The following is a 21228-nucleotide window of genomic DNA, read 5'->3' as shown; positions in this document are numbered from 1 at the left end:
TGTGTATTGCGTTGCGGTGCAAGTCATCAAATATCAGATGGCTAGATAAAGAATCTGCTGCATAATGTGCCTTCAGCGATTGCACAATATGCAGCATTTATTTTTGCTACATTTAGTCTACCCTGCCACATAATTTCATCCTTCATTGTGACTTAATTTTAGTAACCATGCATATAATGACCAATGTTCATCTTTATTAATGTTAGGCATTGATCATTTTACCAGCGGATGCTTGTTTTACCTGTTTTGTAAAAAAAGAAAGTGGCAAAAATAAATAAATGTGTTAAAAAATAACCTGTGACTTATGCACAGTTCTCGGAGGCACATTGTAGGCTCAGTTGTGTATAATAGAAAACTTATATGTCATTTTGCGTTTATCTGCAATTAATTGGACAATCATCCAACAGTTTGAATTTTTCTATGAAACTGAAACCAAAGTGGTGGGCATTCTCTTGAAGTAACCAACAATTTATAATAAATTCACCAGAAGAAAAACATGTTACTTAAAACATAATGCTACTTTTGAAGTAATCAGATACTCATTTTCAAATTTCATTTTCATCAGGAACAATCTCATCTTGTAAAGTAATTGGATACTCATTTTCTAGTCATCCTTAAATCATCAGGAATAGTGACACCTTCTGAAGTCATCAGATACTCATTTTTAAGTCATCCTTAAACATCACGAATAATGACACCTTCTAAAGTCATCAGATACTCATTTTCAAGTCATCCTTAAATCATCATGAATAATGACACATTCTAAAGTCATCAGATACTCATTTTCAAGTCATCCTCAAATCATCAGGCTCAGCTTTTAAGCTTTGCTGATGACTTCAAGAGCTTGATGATGTCTGATGTTGTGAAAATGACTTCTAATGTAGTTGGATGATAATCAGATGACTCTAGGATGGCTTCTAAAGTAATCCTGTTTGACTTGCGAAGTTGGCAAGGACACAGGTGTGAATCAAAAAAGTTGCACTTTTACTCAATCTTACAAATAGATCAACAAGTCTAGCAACCCTTAGATTAGTTAACTTAGTAATAGGATAATTTACACCTTTGAATAAAGTGCAAAAATGGAACACACGTTTTCTTCCCGGATTTTTGCACAGCACCTACACATAGCGTGCCCTCTTTGCTTTTGCTCACGTTTAGTTTACACATTTACCAACAGCTTTAAGCTAGAGGTAACTATCCTGACAAAACCGAATGTTTTGGATAGTAATGTGCATACAATGGGTGAAAAACAAATATGTACATGTTAATCATTGTATTTCTCACTAAAAAGGTAATAATTAAGTACAAAATCCTACCTGACGCCCATTTCAAATGTATTTCCACTTTGGCGTTTTTGCACCCATCATCAATGTGGTATTACTGTGACAAGAAAAATGTATTTATTTTCAAAGGCAGAACAGTTATTATTCACAACACCATCGTCTAAGTGCCATCTTAAATTTTCATGAAAGTGGCGAGCATCGTTAGATAATGAATATATTGCAATTTTACTATGCTGGAAAAAATGCCTGAGATGAAACATACATCAAAAATACATTATTTTTAAATAAAGAATGCAAAGGCTAGGGCTTTACATAGATCTCAATGTGGTATTTCTATGCCAAGAAAAAATGTATTTATTTTCTAAGATAGCAGTATTATTATTTACAGTCAGCATGTGCTGTGTGTAGATATGCTAGGTAGTACACATGATAAGTCAACTGCAGTTTGTCTTTGTCACAGGTGAACCTGAGATGGTTGAGAAGACAGGAATGCAAGGATTTGAAGCACCCAAGGAAGCCCTTGCATTGGATGTTCCTCAAGGAGAAAAGGGTGATCAGGCCCTTATGGGAGGTGTTGTTAAACAAGGGCCACCTGGCCAGAAGGGGGAATCTGGAGAACCCTGTACTTCCTGCCCAAAGGGTGAGAGAGGAGATAACGGTGAGCCTGGACACAATGGCACTGCGGGACCTCCAGGATTCATGGGCGAAAAGGGTGCAAATGGTAACCCGGGACTGAAGGGTGAAAATGGAATAGCAGGAAATCCTGGCCAGAAAGGGTCAATGGGGCCTAAAGGGGACAAAGGAGATGTAGGTGAGATTGGGCCAAAAGGGTCCAAAGGAGCATTAGGCCCTCTGGGGCCTGGGGGTCCAAGAGGAAATCCAGGGATTCAAGGAAAAGTAGGTTATCCAGGACACTACGGGCCACCTGGGCTTCCTGGACGCAAAGGAGACAAAGGGCAATGCGGTGACTGCACAGAACAAGAGCACGTTGCCTTCTCTGTTGGTCTTCAAAGACAAAGAAACTTTCCACTCCCGGGATCACCAGTACAATTTGAAAAGGTTTTTCTCAACTTGAACAATGGATATAACACCAGGTCAGGCATATTTACAGCCAGCTTTGAAGGAATCTACTTTTTCAGTTTCCATTTGAGTGTCACGAGCAAGCCACTAAAGGTGGCCCTCTTTCACAATGGGAACATTGTTGTACAAACATTTACCAGGCAAACCGATAATCATGTTTCACAAGCAAGTGGATCTTTACTAATTCAACTTGAAGAAGATGATGAAATATATCTTCAGGTGTTAAATGCATCCCAAAATGGTCTTGTGGCAGATGCAAACACAGATTCATTGTTTTCAGGTGTACTGTTATTTCCCATTCCTGACTAATTATTTGTCTTTTCATATTTTTAAAAGTTTTTTAAAGTAAGGTAGGCTACATAATGTTTTTATTTTGTATCTCTTTACTCAAATGTGAAGTGTATTGTTAATACCTGTGTAAATTAGAAATGGGCAAATTTATGCAGAACATGAATGCAACTGAAGCACTTTTGTATTCTCCAACCCAGTCGTAAACTAAATTTAAACAGAAAATACAGTTTCTTTAGAATGATACCTTGGAAACCATCACATTTGGAAAAAAGGTAAAGTATTGAAAAATAAATGCCCAAGGAGGGTAAAACTAGTATTGGGTCACTTGTGTTCTGGTTCAGAGAGAACCTGGCTTGGCAGTTCAGGCTGGACTATTTCTATTGGAGCAGGACCAAGGCCGATTTGCATATGGCTGGTAATAAAATGATGGACTGGAATACAGCCCAAGTCATTAACAGTGGCGAAGATTAATTGAAGCATTCCACCCATCACTTTTTGTGTTTATTTCAGAGGAACTCTCAAAATGTGATGGGTATGCCAAGGCATGGGTCTCGTGCTCACTGTGCCACCAGAAGCTGGCGGCACCCGACAGAAGAGCCTTAACTATGTCATAACTGTTGTAGGGCTGCTTGTGCTTCAGTTTGGAACGACAAGGCTTGGAAATTCGGGCTGGACTGCTTCTGTTGTAACAGGACCAAGACTGATTTCCTTATGGCTAGAACTAAGCTTAGGTGACACTAAAACAATGGATGGGATGAAGCCCTAAGCAATTGCCAGTGGCTGGAATTAATGCAAACATTTCACCCATCACATTTTTTGTTTATTTCATTAAATTGTAGATAGCAGGGCATCGCCCCTTTTGCAGGTGAAATACTGCTGAAAGTAAAGTATTACTCTGTGGAGAATACAGTATAACAGATGCCACCTAAGATATTAAACACCTCTTACATAAATAGTACACTGTTCAGCCTATTTAACTTCGCAGTCTGTGGGAAGAGGTTTGATTGCAGGGCTACAGCAGCAAGTACTGTTAAACATATCCATTTATCCAATACTTAGCTCCATGTGCTTAGCCCAATACACTTTACATGGTGGCACTTGTCAATAATGTTCTACCACAGTATTGAGTACTTAATATTATAATGTAACAATTTTGAGTAAAGAATATTGACAACCCAAATATATTGTCAAGGTAAGTATACATAGGTAAGTACATGTTTACCATTCTCAAATAACCATCTTTATGCCTTTATAATGTAAACATACAATGAAATGCTGGGGGCTATTAACCTATGGCTATCCTGGTGCTGAGGTTCTGAGGCCTCATTCAAAGAGCCAGGTCTTGAGCCTCTTCCTGAAGTCGAATTGTGAGGGGGAGTTTTGCAGGGGGAGGGGGAGGTCGTTTCAGAATGTGGCAGTGAGGTAGGAGAAGGAACAGCCTCCGCTGCAGCTCCGATGGATGTGAGGAACGTGTGCAAGGGAAAGGGAGGCAGAGCGGAGATTCATGGTGGGTTGGTGGAATGTCAGGTGGTGGTTGATGTAGGTGGGTCTGATGTTGTGCAGGGCTTTGTAGACATGAGTCAACAGCTTGAAGTGGCATCTCTTCTGGACGGAGGAGCCAGTGGAGAACTCTGATGTAGGGGTGATGCTGATGATGAGTCTGGCTGCAGTGTTCTGAATGGAACTACACTGAAAAAAAACCCAGACTAACTCTGGTCCACAACACAGCACAGTGCAACAGCATTCTTGTAGGCAGGAGATAGATCAGAGTCCACTAAGAACCTATGCTTAGTAGTACGCTCATAGGCATTGCAGGCCAGCATCATGGTAGGTGTTTTTGAAGATACACTGAAAAAACATGGTCAGATACTTGCAAAGAAGACAGAAATTTGCTGGGAAACACTTCTTGTTCTCCACATGGTCCTTCTCCACCAACATGCTATGATGAAGAATTCTATCTCCACATGGTGCTTCTTCTAGGTGGCATTATTGTGGAACTAGACAGTAGAGGAACTCTGGAAGCTGACTTTGGGTTGAAGCACACTTGAATAATTCCAGTGCACGTGCTATGGTCTTGGTTTGCATCAATGTGTTATATGAGTTCACTTTAGAAGTTAGACCATATCATAATCTTCAACCATAGGTTGGACACTGAATACAATTCAGACATGAAACCCTAGATTTTTTGTCTTCTCTGCTTGGACTTGGCTGTTTTCCATTTACTGCTCTCCTTCTCCCCTGGGCTAAATTGGTATTGCCACAGCCTCTTACTACAAATTCCCTTCTCCCATGCATCATGGCACCTATCTGTTGATGCCCTTTTGCCGCAATCCCACCTCTTGCAAGGCATCTTGCAACAGTGTATCTCCGTGGCGGCTCTCCCCAGCCACACTGTCCCTGGGAGGCTACCTCACCAACAAACCTCTGCTGCAAAGTGGGTTCCACCAATCTAATCCTCCTGGATTTTTCACTTTTGAGTACCTGGATTTTGGACTTTTACTATGAGCGAGTCTCACTTTCTAAACCTCACTGAATGTAAATTCAGGTAAATGAACTAACAGTGCTAACTACCACCATCTGCTACTTAAGATAAGGCTTCTGCTGTGCAGCTAGAGTAAGAGGTTCTGGGTTGGTTACAGGTGAACTTGTTAGCACCTATATGTGAGTACATGAGCAGACTTCACAAGTGAGTCTACCGCTTTACATATCCTGGTATCTGCGCACAGGTAGCCTGAGATAAAAGGAATCCTCCAAGAATTGGTCCTGGCCTGGGGTATACATTTAATGTGAGCGGGCATTTATAGTGTAGGTCTGTAGTGCTTAACTGAATTATACATTATAGGGAAAATCTGCACTAAAGGGCAGATTTAGCTACATAGGTTTACAGGGTCCCATGAGGTGGGAAGCATCTCTAGGGGGAAATATGTATTCTGATTTTAGATTAACAGGACCTGACATCATAAATTCACTCCATATGGTACTTTAATAATTGTCATATTTTCTTGGCTGAGGTCATAATCAGATTCCAATCTAATAATTTTGCTGTCCAGCAGGAGGATTGGATGTCTCCATATATAACCAAGCCATTAACAGTGCTTGACCCAGTTCCTGGGAAAGGAAGGGGTGGGTAGGAAATCGGTATGAGTTAATTAGCTCGTCGCACTGTGCAAGGGATAGGACAGGCCAAGCCCACAGAAACAAAAGAGGAGAGCCAGACCTCTGCAGCCACGCACGGGAGGGGTTGGCCCCTGAGGCTTTGGTGGGAAGGGATAAGGCAGCTCTGTCAGTTGGGGAAGAGCTGAGGCTATCAGGAAAGCTGTTTCCATAGTCAAATTGATGTTGCCATGCTGTAATTTCCCAGAATGCTGTGTAGCAGGGTTGTGACAGGGGTTGAGTGATGGTGTGGCACACTAGTATTGGCAGGGATGCCTGCCTTTTAGAACTTTCTATTCCCAGTTATAAACCCCTGCACAAGGGACAGGCAGATGAGACCTGGACCTGGCAGAAACAATGACAAAAAAATGCTCAGCTGGAAGAAAAGCCACCCCGATGCCACTGCAAGAATGAACCAAACCACTTTCATTCCAGCTGATCTGCAGAGCTAGGACGGGTCTCTCAAGGGCCAGTGGCACTGGCCCCCCTAAGCCCCTTGAGGAAAATGTGGGTGAATGGACCGGCATTGTAACCTAGAGGATTCCCCAAAGACTTCTGTGGACAGGTCCTGCTGCTGAGTGATCCCCATCAGGAAGGTTACCCCTTACTCGCCTATCACCCAGGCATCAAATACATGGGGCCTGAGGAGTGTGGCAGGAAGAATGTTCTGCTTGTTGGCTGTGGAGGAGCAGCACACCCCCATAAGCAGAATAGGAGCTCCAGAAACCAGGCAGAGGGGATGCCAGGCACAGGGAATCGTAAAATCAAGATCCCCACAAAAAGTGACCGTAAGAGACCAAGAAGCCTGAGAAATATGCTTCTGGGGGCTAGGGCAAGTTTTCTGAAGAAAAATACATCAAAAGTGCCTCAATCAGCCTTAGAGGGATGGAGGAAATCTCTTGCAAAGCTCAGTCTTGTGGAGGGACTCAGCAGACAACAAAGCACATGGCACTTCACTAGAATTTTCAAAATTCCCTCAGGGAGGGCCATGCCCCTGGGAGTTGGTGCAGCCTTCCTTGACAAATTCCCTGGATTGGAGCACCATCCCTGAGTGCCACCTCAGTCCTGGGGATGCCATCATCTGGGGCCCCCATGGGACTCCGTCCCCCTGGAACAGAAAAGGGCACCAAAGCCCTTTGTGGTTTGTCAGCCCCCATTTCTGGAATGGTTTGACCAGCACAATGTCCCTTAACTATGGTCGACATGGACAGGAGAGGACCAGGTAGCTCCCTCTTCCAGATGAGAGCCAAACACCAACAGTTCTACTCTCTTGAGGTGGGAGCATAGAACAGGAGGCTGGCCCCACACTGCCACACAACAGCTGTGCAGGCAGTGGAGCTTGCCAACTGCCTGGGATTAGAATCCCTGGGTGGCCCCATCTATAGATGCACATCGTGTGCACCATCAAAGAGGCATAAGCACCTGGCTCCAAGAACAGCACAGCACATGTCCACAGCTTTTATAAAAAACAGAAATACAATGTAGTGATTCTAAAAGCCGCTCATGTCATATGCATGCTGAGGGGCAAGGGTTTGCCTCATAAGCCCACATGTGCACTTTAAATTTTTCATTTTTGTTAATGTGGTGCCAAGTAAGGACTCGGTAACCACCAAAGTGATTGTGGCACTTTTGGGGATTCTGCAGAATGCAGCAGCCCCTCATACATGTTGTTTTAAACAAAAGTCACCCTAAAACTACATTGGCACTGTAACTATGATCTCGAGAGTGGCTTTCTTAGCTGTCAAAGCACTCCTAGAGCTGAAGCCTTTCCACTTGGATTTGGAGTGCAGGGACCCATGATTGTTATCCTAAAGCTTTAGTAGCAGTGTGGTAAATGTAAAAGAAATGCTCTGGACAGACGTTTTTCAGTTCAATACTTTATTTACAATGTTGATGGTTATCAATGAAAGGTGTTAAAGTTCAATTAATACTATTTAATGTTGGAACTAACCCTATTCATTTCAATAGGAAGTACAACATCTTTCATATTGGTAGTGTCCCTGTTGATTCCATTGGAGTAGCAATGGTGAAATATAACATTTTCTCCATTATGCTGATCTGGTGATACCCTGCCAAAGCCAGTAGCTTGCCTTATTGACAATGACACCCCTCATATTTTAATATAGAATCTAGTATAGGTAGGGGTATTGTGGTCATATCCCTCAGGACCGAGTATGGTTGTCAGGACATATGAGGGTGTTAACAAAGGTATTTCCATCTACCTGATTCCACATATTTGTAAATTAAATGTGTTGTATTTAGTACTGTGTAAGAAATAATTTTTCCTTTGTAAAAGAAATAGCACTGACTGCAATGATTTATTGAGCATTGTTGTACACACTAGTGAGCTGGGGTTGCTAGTTCACACCACCTCGTTTGAGTATGCCTTGATCTGCTCTGCGATGGTATCCTGAGTCAAGGGTTATAATGGGGAATTGGATCCCAGTAAAAAGACACTTGTGAACGTATTACTTATGAAGGACTCACATCTTTTGCAACTAATAACCCAATTTATTGCCCCCCCCCCTTGTTTAGCCATTCCGTGAGCTCATTCTTCTGCAGGCTGGTTTCATACCAAATAAAACAAACTTCCTCAAGAGACATGGGTGTATGTTCTGTTTAAGCACTTGCTATTCGATTGTTGCCTTAAAAACTATACATCCTTATGAAGTGGATGGTGATACGTAATAGGTTACTCCAGTTATTGGGATCCTCTGTAGTCTTTTTGGGTGCCTATTCTCTTTCACTAATGAGAAATTCAGCCACATACCTTTTGGTTTGTGATCAGAGAATGTTTCTATACAGCCTTGTAAAGGAAAATAATGTGGCAGTTAGGTAGAGCCTAAAGACAGGATTAAACCAGAATTTGTATAGGTTGACGGCCCACGACTGAATGTAAATAAATTATGGACAAAGAGGAAAGACATGTTTTATACAGCCAGGTAACATGAATCAAACATGAATATATAGATCACAATTTTAAAGAAAAGCAACAACATAAAAGGTATGACCTATGTGTTTGGTTGCTACAGTTTCTATGGTTAAGTACAACACCAAAAATAAATGGCAACTGGATGCACTGGTCTTCAAAACAGAAAACAAAATTAACATGGAAGGATTTCCAATGCATCTAAATTCATGCATCACTTTGAAATTTTAGATCCACACATCGTATGCTTGGTATATGATACAGCCCTATATGAATCATGCAGCAACAAAGACATATTTGTGCACTATTGGAAGCATCTTTTATTACACAAGGACTCATTATCAGTAGCCCCCTTACTCTGTAAAGGTCAGTAGGGTACCTGTTTAGATAGAGGGCACTTATAATTGCAGATCCAGTTTGGGAGTGAAGAGATTCTAATCCAAAATGTAAACTGAATTACACACTAAAGCCATTTGCTTTACAGATACTCACCAGAAAAACAGACCCTTCCATCACCAGCAATGTTCACTATTATCCCCTGCAACTGTCTCAAAAGATATAACACAATAACTCTCACTGAATTAAATTCTGGTAATATCAGTGATCACTACCATAGCAAATGAGCCTCTGTTCGATGTCTCCAGATCTAAACAAATAATGGGCTGAGCTGCCATTGGACATAGAGATCTAACCAATTTAACTCCACTCATTTTTGGACCCACCAAATTTATAGATACCCCTCCCTCTTCGAGACTAGGTGATATGACATGTGAAGTATCAATGCCGGTAGGAGAGCTGAAAATATAAGCCCAGAAACTATGACCACATGACTGACATTTCCTTTTCTCAAGCATTGAACCAAGGTTCAAGACCTTAACTTTTTTTATGCAGATGCTTGCAGACTTCACTTACTGGTGCTGTAGCTGGAGTCAGTTCCAGAAGCATAAATCCAATACGACCCCAAGGTATGGTTGCTAAAGCTTAGGCCAAACAGCTATCCTGTGAAACAACGGCCATGGACCAGAATGCCAAAGAGACAAAGCTAGAACAAACTGAATATGCCTCATATGTTTTGAGAACTGCTTCTCAACATCCAAAGGGACCCATGGAATATAAGGGGTCTAGCTACAACTGCTATCACATGCTAAATCAGAGTTCACCGTATGTAATGACAGAGAGCAAGGTTTGGCTTACACATCTGTGTCCTTAACAGAATATCTTTCAATGCCACTAACATCTTCTACAGAATACTCTGCATATTGCAGTACTCAATCTTCAGGTTCAATAAGCACTAAAACAATGTTCTGTATGATACTTAAGAAAGTCATACAATCAAAAAGCCAGTCAACTCATACAAGAAGATTTGAAGCTCTTGAACACAACTTTAATTCATTTGATAAATAGATTACCCTCTTCATCGAAGAAATAAGAAAGTAAAAATAAATGGAACAGAAATGGCAAGCATTGTCGAAAATCACACCTGATTTGTTAGGTGTTCCAGAAGGTGCAGAGAAAGCAAAGGCAATGTGATACAATGGATTGCTACCCTTATCAAGAATTATGTTTTCAACAATAATTCAATCCTGGCACCAAATGCATCTATTCCCAGAGTACAAACAGTCACCAGACTCACCAAACCTGGTCCTAAGCCACACATTATTATTTGTTTTTTTTCCGAACTTCAAACCAAACCTTGCATTGAAACCAGCCACCCTCTACCACAACATGAGATCTCTCATACTAGAATTTCACACTCTTTCAATCAATGTAGCAATTATTGCTGGTGCATCTCTGAACGTTAATTGGCGAGGAACTTTTCAAATGTATTCCCAAACTTCAAAATCAAATCTATTTCTTTCAGAATATCCATGAACAACGCTAATACTATTTGACCCTTTAATTCCCTCATTTTTCTGCTCTTCTGAGACCTAAAGCATGAAGTATAGAAAGGAGATGACAAAAAAGATGTATTTCCCCATGTTGCAGGAAGTAATCTTTTACTCTGTATTGTGTTCATCAAACCGCACATGTGGTGGGAGGGAGGGTTTAGGTTGAGGCTTGGATGGGGTGGGGGAGGGAATAGTGAAGAAGGTGGGGGAGATATGAACCTGGGAAAGAGGGGGAGAACAAGAGGGAATACACAAAGAAGTTCTAAGACAATCTATCATGATAATTTGAGTTATTTAGGTCATTAGCAAGAATGGTAATGGGCTGTGCCATAACTTAAGAGCTGTGCTGTGGATAAGAGAGCTGAGCTTTCTGAAGTCTGGCCCACCCAGCAGTTGTAAAGAGCATTTGCTTTCCAAGAGCTATGATATTGTACACTTATCATCCTCTGCTGTAATAGGGAGTAGCAATCTTGATCTTGAATCATAATGATCAGATTAAATATCCTAAAATGGATTAAGCTGTAAGGTAGGCAAACACACACATTTAAAATAATCAAAGAGATCTGAAATGTAATTTCCTTTCTTTATCCTTCTACTATGATAGTCCAAAGTTTCTCTCCAATCTTGCCGTTGTGATCTCTGATTGAGTAGGACCTATTATTATTGTTGCTGACTTCACCAGTTTCTTCCATACTAAGCTGGACCTTCTCAATCCAGTGCACATAGGATGAATAAAACAAACCAAAACCAGCATTCATAGTTTAATTATCACTTCTGATCTCATAGACCTATGAAGTTATTTGAATTGGAAGAAAAGGGCATACACATTCTTCTCTAGTACATGATTATGAATCAGTATCCTAGAATAGATCTTACCTTGGTAAGTACCATAATTATTGATCACTGTTTGATTTTCTATATTCTGATCATTACTCTATTCCACTCCTTGGAAACCATCATCAAGGTCAATAGATAAAAGCCAAAGATAATAGTTCTTTTCAATTAATTACTTAGCTGACAGGAATATATTATATGCATTAAAACTGAAGCCAAGTAACTTATTCAAAATATTTTAAATTAAGCATCACACAGTATTGTGTGGGAATGTTTAAAAACATATGTTAGGGGAGTAACTCAGTCATTCTTAAAATAGGTCAGAATAGATTGATGAAGATATGCTCTGAAACATTGAAATTGTCATGTTAGTAGATATTCAGGGCAAGTGGCAGATTCCGTACAGGATTCATATCTTACATATTTAAAATGATTGTTCCCAGGGGCCAAATCCAAATGGTTTGCAATCCCCCCAAAAATAGAAATGCCTTTCTTTATATATTGCAGGCTTTTGAAACTGCAAAGAAATCTGGTAAAATATTGGCCTTCGTGAATGATTAAATTACTAGAAAACTCGGACTATATTAAATCTTATAAAAATGATAAGGGCAGAAATTATATAAAGGTACTTCAAATTGCAATGATTTCTTTCCAACCACCTATATCAATCATTTAGGAGTCCCTGTAGTTGAGGAAATATACTTTTTACATTTGGTCATAAAATTTACTTCAAAGAAGATTAGAGCAGTTATACCTTACTTACCCACAGCCAAAGCCCCTGCTCATAACGGTATCCTGAGAGAAATTTATAACATACTTAAGGATGAAATTATACCCCTGTACAGATGTATGCCTCAAGAGAGCAGATGAAAAAAATCTAATTCCACATTCATTGTTTAAATCTATTATCTTGATATTTCTAAAAAAAATAGGCAAAGGTCCAAATCTATGTAAATCTGATCACAAATATGTTGGCTAAATTTGAACTCTAAAATATATATACCGATTTACTAGCAAAGAGGCTTAATGTCATTCATTCTGTACTGATCTCTAACTATGAACATACCAGGTTGAGACACTACTTCACCCACTAACATATCAGTATCATTGATTGATTGTGCAGAGACAGTGCATGATCCTCTATTCACTATACTACTAGACAGAGGAGTCTTTTGTTTTCAAATACTTTATTAGGGTTTTAAAAAGGTGAACACCAAAGAAAAAAAGAACGACATAACATATTATAGTACTCATTAATTAGGAATTTAATCGGAAGTTTAAGAGATATGAAATTGTCCTGTACTCTGTTAGAATCGAAGAAGATCTTAACATTAGCAGAGAGCTGATTTGTATTGAAGGCGTGTACATCATATTTAATCGGAGAAATTCGAGGTCTTAAATCCAAGTCATCTTCTGGTTATGACTGATCTTTATCTCAGTGTTTTTTTTGTTTAAACATTTTTTAATTATTTTCGTACCAACAACCAATACAATTCCCTCGGGTGCCCCAGCACCCCACCGGAGAGTGTTACATACAACAGTTCGACTATTTATGCATAGGAAAAGTTACCCTTCCCGCTTGGGCTCCCCCCTCCCCCTCCCTCCCACAACCCATGTCAGTGTGCCCCCGTCTTCCTGTCCTCCCCCTGATGCGGCCCCCCCTCCTACTGTAAACTCGTGTAGAGGTGCTCAGGCTCACCCATGGCAGCTTGGGCTTTCCCCCAGGGTCAACCGTGTCGAGCGTGTCCACCCACCATCATGGCCCCCTTCCTACTCCCCACTGATCGCTTCCTCCTGTCCGTCAGGTATGCTCCCTTCTCCCCCATTGTCCGACCCCAGCTACTGAAGTTCAACCACCAATGACTCCCATGCGCGGGCCGATGCCAAGGCCTTTTCGTTGTTCCTCCTATGTGCTAACTGCAAACGAAGTGTGCCCTCCGCGCCTGCCCATTTCACAAAAGCCGTCCTCCACCTCAGAAAGCTAGGCCCCGCCCTCGACTTCCAATGCATGGTTAGCTCCCTCTTAGCCGTAATCAACCCTAAGTCATAGAACTTGCTAGTAACCTTCGTTCGGCGGGTGTGGAGGAACCAAAGCAACAGGCAGGCCCCCATCTCCGAAGTAATTGTGCGATCTGTCACGTGATTCAGGCAGTCGATGACGTCCTCCCAGTAACCACCCAACGCCGCGCAGGACCAAAACATATGCCAGAAGTCTGCCCCCTCTCCCCCACAGCGCGGGCACTGAGCATGCGTACCCCCAAAATATTGCAATATCTTAACTGGCGTCAGGTAAGCCCTGTGCAGTGTGAAAAACTGAACTAGCTGAAACCGAACTTTATCTCAGTGTTGACGGTAACAATCGTATTTGCTAAGGGTACTGAGAAAGGATCCACTATAGTGAAAATAAATAATAAGAAAACAAGCGAGGAAAAGAGAAAGGAAGAAAGAAAAGAAAATGAAAAGGGTCGCCAATGGAACTTCCCCACAATCAGATGCCACGTCAGGTGTATTTTTCATTGGTCTACTAACTCAATGACTGACATCACAAGAGCACATTGGCCAAGGAGTCTTTTAACTGTGATGGAGCAGGGTTTCGAAAAAGAAACCTGCTCGAATTAAATACCCCCATAATGCTTACTAACAGTAAGTAGTAAGTGAACTAACGTGCACCTGACACAAACACGTGGGAAATAGCTTTGCGCTTGTATGCACTAATATGAAATAATATATGACAAAAACGAAAACATGTTTGCAGTATGCTTTAAAGAAAACGAAAATGAATGCATGACTAGGCCGCATGTGCATTTCAAAGATTGCATGTTACTTTCAAACAGTAAAATATTGCTGCTTTGTGCTTAAAGCTTCTGCTAGGTAACTTTAACAAGGAATAGTGCAAAGATGGGTGGTAAACAGTGAAGGTTTCATCATCACATAATTAATGAATGTTTAAATTTCATTTGCTACAGTGTGCTGGAAAAGGCGCCATCTTCGTTAAGTTGGCTAAAATGGGAGGGAAAGCTGTGGAGTGAATCCGCTCTGTCAGAAGCAAGATTGACGCGCTATGCACCGCGGAGAAATAATAAACGAGTTGAAGGACAAGTTGACAGCTAACTGCCAAATGCCATGACCAGTGGTGGGACTGGAGACACGTTCTGTGGATGATGTTAGAATTATGAATAAAAGTCTGTCTAAATGTAACATGTCTAAGACATCGTGAGAACGAGCTAAGAAACAAACCCTGGGCAAGAATGTAAAATAAGAAATTAGCTGAATCGTGGGTGAAGTCACCATGGTGTGACAACACCACCACCCAAGCCAACGAATCCACTTGCGTGTTACATGAAAGCTTGCAACAATTGTGGGATGGACATGTCAATTTTAGGGTATAATTAAGGTGCCTTTAGGGGTGTGGTTTACACTTAGGCTGGCAGTAGAGAATGAGGGGATATGCATCGGTCTCTGTTGGTTTGCAGAGAGGCCTGGCTGTACCTGACCTGTCCTGTTCCTGTTTTTTTCCTCTTTGTTCATTGATCCTATTTCGGGGAACCCCCATCATCTCCTAGGCCGAGGGGGTGGTTTCCACAAACCAATAGGTTTGTATTCTGTCTCTGATTCATACATGCAAATTGTTTGCAAATGCAATGTATTCCTGAATCTTTTCTCTCTCCACCTATCCACTCCGTTTGACTCGTTGAACATATTATTTTAGATGAAACTATTGTCTCTGCATCTATTCTTTCCGTTAGGTGTATTCAGTTTTTGCATATAATTTTGCTGAAACTTCTGTTTCTTAAACTACCCACTCCTCCAAGCATAATGTCATTGATTTAAATGATGAGTTTGTATTTCATTTATGCTGCTGATGTGTATCTCTTCCTTTGTGAGTTTCATTATTTACCTTTGTGACTGTATGCATTGAGCAAAAGCTTCATAACTTTACAGAGTGTCTGTGTTTATTTAGTTAACTGTAGGGTTAATTTAGGAATGATAATCATTATCATCGACTATTCAACTAATTGGTCCATCGACCAAATAGAAGGAAAGTTGATTAATTGAAATTGATAGGTATTACAATGATGCTTTACATGAAATAAAGAAAAAAAAGAACATTGGACGAAACAAATTGACTCCAGCGCATCAGGGATTCTGGGTGAATGTGTATGGGCCATTGTAAATGTATGAAGTGAGTATTGATCCCTGATCAGTTATTGACCGCGCGCTGGATCAACTGTTATCCTGGGATTTTCTCTGGGCTGGGATTTGGGCCATAAAGATCCATCCTGCATTACTCACTGATTGGAAAATGTATACCACACACCTAAAATCTGTACACTTATTAATGATAAACTATCTTCTGTAATTAATATTTTTCTGGATCACGACCAGGGTGTCCACTCTCTCTCACACTGTATAAGGAACTCTATCTCAATCTTTTGCAACTTTCTCCATTTCTAACACTTAATCCACCAACCTCCTTAGCAGCTTATGGAGATGATGTTGCTATCTTCTCTCCTACACTTAAACACACAGTGTAAATAATGAAAAAAATGCACATGAATTTGATCTACTCTAGGGTTACAAAGTAAACTCACCTAAATATACCCAAATGACTATGGTCAGGGAAACTTTGCACAACTATTATTGGATTTTACCTTTCACACAATATTTGGAAGTTATGCTTACCCCTACCTTCAACAACTGCTTTCCTCTTTATTAAACTGCTTTACTTCAATCTCTAACTTCTTACTAGGAAGATCAAAACTTTTAGGTTAGTGAGCTAGATAAACATTTTAAAAGTAATATCCTTCCAAAATGTATTATTCTCTTTTGTGCTTTATATCTCTATATACCTGCCTCATATTTTATGAATAGAAATATCACTATTTTTCAGTTTATTTGGCACAGCAAAACACCATGTAGAACTCGTACATTTCTCAAACTACCTATATCCAGATTACCAGATTACCTGATTGGAAACTAGTTTACTGGGCTAGCTTCTGTAAGAAGATATAAGTGTTTTACTCATAGGACATATCTCAAAGTTGACCTGTTGTTCGAAAAATATTAAGAGAAGCTCAGGACTGGGTTTTGACAAATCAAAATTCTTTAAAAAAATTAATTCAACCCTCTTTCTAAAATAATAATAGTTGGGATGAGATTTTTACCTTCTTACATATTTCTAAAATGTATTCACAAACATCTCTGAAAGATGACTATGAATTACCATGGCTCTTTCACGATAAATTATTTTGCAAATGTCTCGGAAAGGCATTATTAAAGTAAGAGATTTACTTCAAGGAAACTCAATAAAAACCTTTGTATAACTGAAGGCAGAATTTAATTGTCATAACTATGATGTTTGCTCATTCAACACTTTTTGAAAGAATAGTTCACTTTAACCCTTCCATTATTCTAACACACATTTTACACTTGATGCCCTTAAGAAAAACCAGCCAATAGATCACAATGGGCAGAGAAAGGTTATATATGACTATATGAAAATGGAATAGCCAATCAAATTTCCTCACTCCTGGATACGTTTTTCAAAATTGTCACTCAAGATTAGGTAGCCAGGCTTAGGGTGGTCATCCTCCCAACATTTTTCCTTCCTTCTCAAATCTTCTGATCTTGTTTTTGCTAGTATTAGGACTCTGTTCACTTTACCACTTCTAAAGTGCTTGTGCCCTCTCCCCTATACATGGTAACATTGACCTATCCCCAATTGCATATTTAATTTGCCTATAAGTCCGTAGTAAGGTGGTAACACATATAACAAGGACCTATAAATTAAATACTACTAGTGGGCCAGCAGCACGGATTGTCCACCCACCTACGTAGCCCCTTAATCATGTATCAGGCCTGCCATTGCAGAGTCTGTGTGTGCAGTTTACACTGTCATGTCAACCTGGCAAAATACACATTTTGCCAGTCCTGAATGTTCCTTTTTTCATCCCTAAGGTAGGCCTTGTATAACCCAGATGGCAGAGTGCAATGTATTTAATAGGCAGGACATGTATGTTTAAGTTTTACATGGTCTGGTAGTGAAAAACTCTCCAATTCGTTTTTAACTATGGCAAGGTCTATATCTCCCATAAGGGATTACCTTATAACATTTTATGAGTGTGATTTCCAATTGGGAAGAGATAAAACATTCAAATCTAGTGTCTTGAGAATCACAATTTAAAATCCAATCCTATGGTGAAGTCAGATTTTTTTATTGCAATTCTGAAAATGCCACTTTTAGAAAGTGGGCATTTTCTTGTTTTATTTGTTTGGTGTCAATAGACTGTCTTTGGTCTCATGACTGGGGGTGTTTGGCATTTGGGCTTTGTGCATTCCTCTTAGACAGCCACACACAATGGGAGTTTAGGTGTGTGTCAATGTGCCATCTCTGGCGGGATGGGCGGGAGGAGGTGGGCTCAGCCTCACTTACACCAGAATAGTCTGTGTCCTGTCCACACTCAAAGAGCTGCATACCTCCCTGTAGGGAGTCTGTGCACTTCAAAGGCATGTTTCTGAATTCTCCCCCACTTCAAAGGCACCACTGGGTATATGTTCTGGACCTCAGACGCCACCAAAACAGTACACTTCTGGACCTGTGGATATTCAACCAGGAAGAAGGACTGCTGTGCTGCAAATGGACTGCCGCTCTGCTGGACTGCTACTCTGCTGGACTCCTGCTTTGCTGTGCTGATATGCTGGCCTGCTTCCCTCCTGTCTGTGTGAGAAAACTGGACCTGCATCACTTGACCCCAGAGTGAATCCAAGGGCTAGTAGGCTGGCCTCCTGATCTGAAGCCTCAGGGACATAACAGGCTGCCAAATCCTGTACCTGGACTCTGTCATCTGTGAGTCTACCCTGCCAAGTGGTGCCACTTCAATCCTGGACCCTTGGGTGTGGGCCTAAGGTACTTACCAGCTGAACCGATGCATCTTTTTGGCTGAGTGACACATCCCCGAGCAGAACCAACTCTTCTCCTCAGCTGAGCAGCACATCCCTGCGCAGAACTGACGCATCGCCGCTGTTGCGTGGATTGGACCAATTGAAATAGACTTGCATCACCGCCACCTCTCACATCTTGGGCGGGTGCTGTATGGCACTCTTCCTGGCACAACCTACTCGCATACCTTGTCAACAGCAGCCTCAATGCCGCCACCGGAACTGCATCACAGAATCACAGCTCATCAGAGCTGACACATCACCTTGGTTGCGCCTCGCATCCTCAACACCAGACATAGCATTGCAAGCCCCATCATTAGGATCCTCTTCTTCAATGCAGCAGAACCTCGCACAGCAGCCTCACCGCATGTTGAAACCAACGCATCACCTCTGCTGAGCGATGCATCTTCGACTCGGATCCACGCAATTCTCCACAACCAAGATTTAAGGTACTTAGGGGCATATTATCAAGACAGGTGATAACATTATCTCCGCTTTAGCGGCAGAAAACTGCAGCTAAAACTGCGATAATTGGCTTGATAATATGCTCTATGGAATTCCAATTGAAGTCCATGTTAGATGTCCTTCACATCTAACATGGGCTTCAATTGGAATTCCATAGAGCATATTATCAAGCCAATTATCGCCGTTTTAGCGGCGGTTTTCTGCTGCTAAAGCGGCGATAATTTTATCGCCTGTCTTGATAATATGCCCCTTTGTTCAATGAGCTTAACTGAGTCCCTCTAGCCACCCAGCACTCCATCCCGATCGGCCTGAACTTGTGACTTTGCCTCAGTCCACCATAACCCGATATCTCTCAATCGCACTTTTTGGCCCATTTTTCACTATAAATTTTAAAAATCAATATCTCTGGTTCTACTTATTGGATTCCTGGTGTTTTAATCTTGTTTGATTGATTAAAATCTAGTCTAATTTTCTAACCCTGGTGCTGGATCTTTTTGTGTGGTGTTTTCACAGTTTTACTGTTTGAAATGTTGCTCAAATACTTTACGCATACCTCTAAGTTCTGCATGACTGCTCTGTGCTAAGCTACCAGAGCGTTAGCACAGTTTAATTTAGGGGTTTCCTGTCTCTTATCTTGACCAGGTAGGTGGTTGCTGCTTGAACAGGGCTCAGCCTCATACCCCTGTCAACCAGTCACCCAATTTGTAACAACAAGCCTATCATACACCTCATGATTTTAACATAACTCCAGAAAATTAGCTAAATGGTACAAACAAATTAGGCTTTGACGCAATGCTCTCATGATCAGGGGGATAACTTTCATATGTTTGTTACTTATGCAACTCTGGGTGAACTTTGGATGGCCATTTTTTAAAAACTGAGCAAAGTTATGAATAAACACATTTAACTTAATCTGTGCACCATATTACTATAGTGCAACACAAAAGAGATATTTTTTCTATGCAATGTCAATCACCCAGCCACTTATTACTAAACAATGGAAAGACCTGACAGCCCCCACCTACAAGCAATGGTGGAAAGAGCTAAACATAGTTTTTGAAATGGAGTGCCAGATAGCTGTTACAAGAGAAACTTTAAATAAATTGTAACCTCCATGGTGATTATTTATTTCAAATTCTAACATCTAATCCTAAACATTTGGGGGGTTTGGGGATTAATATTGTTGACATCGGTTTGCGCGCAAGCGCTGGGACATGACCCCAGAGGACCCCTTGGGGCTAGAATCCATCAACATAGCATGCATGATTATGGGACCCAGTTTCTGAAGGGCGTGACATCATTCTTTTATAGAATTTATTCAATTCACTTCCCTGGTGCTCACGGAGCTTCAGGAATCCCAACTGTATGACTTCAGAACTATATATGCAGATATTGTAAAATGATCTCAAATGTCAATAAAGATATATTAAAAAAAATCTAATCCTAAGCATTCAGTATAATAAATTGTTATTGCTGTGAACCTTTTCTCACATCTGTTGCAATAAAAATAAAGGCAGAGCAGCCCTAGGCTCGTTGGTACAAACCATGTGGGTAGGTTAGGGCATTGTGGGACAGTGAGGGCAGTGGGAGAAACACCCAATATAACCTTTAAGCAGCCACTGGTGACACCATTTGAAATCACCTCAAGTTGGCTGCTGGTGTTACAACTCAATATTGCATTCAGAAGGCTACTTCCATACTGTCCACATTTGTCCGTCACTGAATCAGATCCCAATTCCAGTAAAGGCAGCATTCATGGAAACAAATAAAGTCAAACACATTTGCTCATAGCAAGCTTCCACCACATGGACTGAGAGAAGAGTGGGGTAGCTGCGTGAGGCAAAATCTATGGTGCAGGCCACATGCCAGAAATATTACATCTGACCTTCAACATATGGATTGCCTCGTGTGTAACCTATCCCTCCCCTCAGCTAATAATATCTCCTTTCAACAACTGCCTGGCTCTGGAGCAGTGTTGGGCTTTGAAAACCCACAGTACAGGGTAGAGGATGCACAGAAGCTTGTACATATGGCACCCACTGCCACCACTGAGCTCGCAATGGTCCTAAAACAGCATTTAGTTCCCCTTCTCTTCACCTCAGTGACTATCAATCTTCATATAACTGGAGATGTCATAGTCTTAAAAACAAAATGCGCAAGATTATTCAGTCCATTTTTAATTCAGTCTCTTTTTACATCAAATGTGCTGTAATGCAATAAACACTTCTTTCAGTAGCAGCTCACAATTTCTGTCCAATCAAATATTCCCAATAAAGACAATATGTGGGTGTGGCCAAACCTCTTTCTTAGGATTTTTTCTTAAAACTATTCTACTGTTGGCACATAAGCTGTGGTGACAACTGCG

General features: G+C 40.9%; 1 protein-coding gene across 1 annotated transcript in view; it reads left to right on the top strand.

Annotated features, from left to right (window-relative positions):
* Nucleotides 1-2704, top strand: part of LOC146785856 (uncharacterized) — a 29312-nt gene extending 26608 nt beyond the window's left edge. The window contains exon 2 of the mRNA XM_085635215.1: nt 1744-2704. Within this exon, the coding sequence (XP_085491341.1) occupies nt 1744-2672 (929 nt within the window). The 3' untranslated portion in view covers nt 2673-2704. The remainder of the gene's footprint in view (nt 1-1743) is intronic.
* Nucleotides 2705-21228: the final 18524 nt, after the last annotated feature.

Source organism: Triturus cristatus, chromosome 11 (assembly GCF_964204655.1).
Source record: "Triturus cristatus chromosome 11, aTriCri1.1, whole genome shotgun sequence".
Classification (NCBI taxonomy): domain Eukaryota; kingdom Metazoa; phylum Chordata; class Amphibia; order Caudata; family Salamandridae; genus Triturus; species Triturus cristatus.
This window is presented reverse-complemented; position numbering and strand designations above follow the sequence as displayed.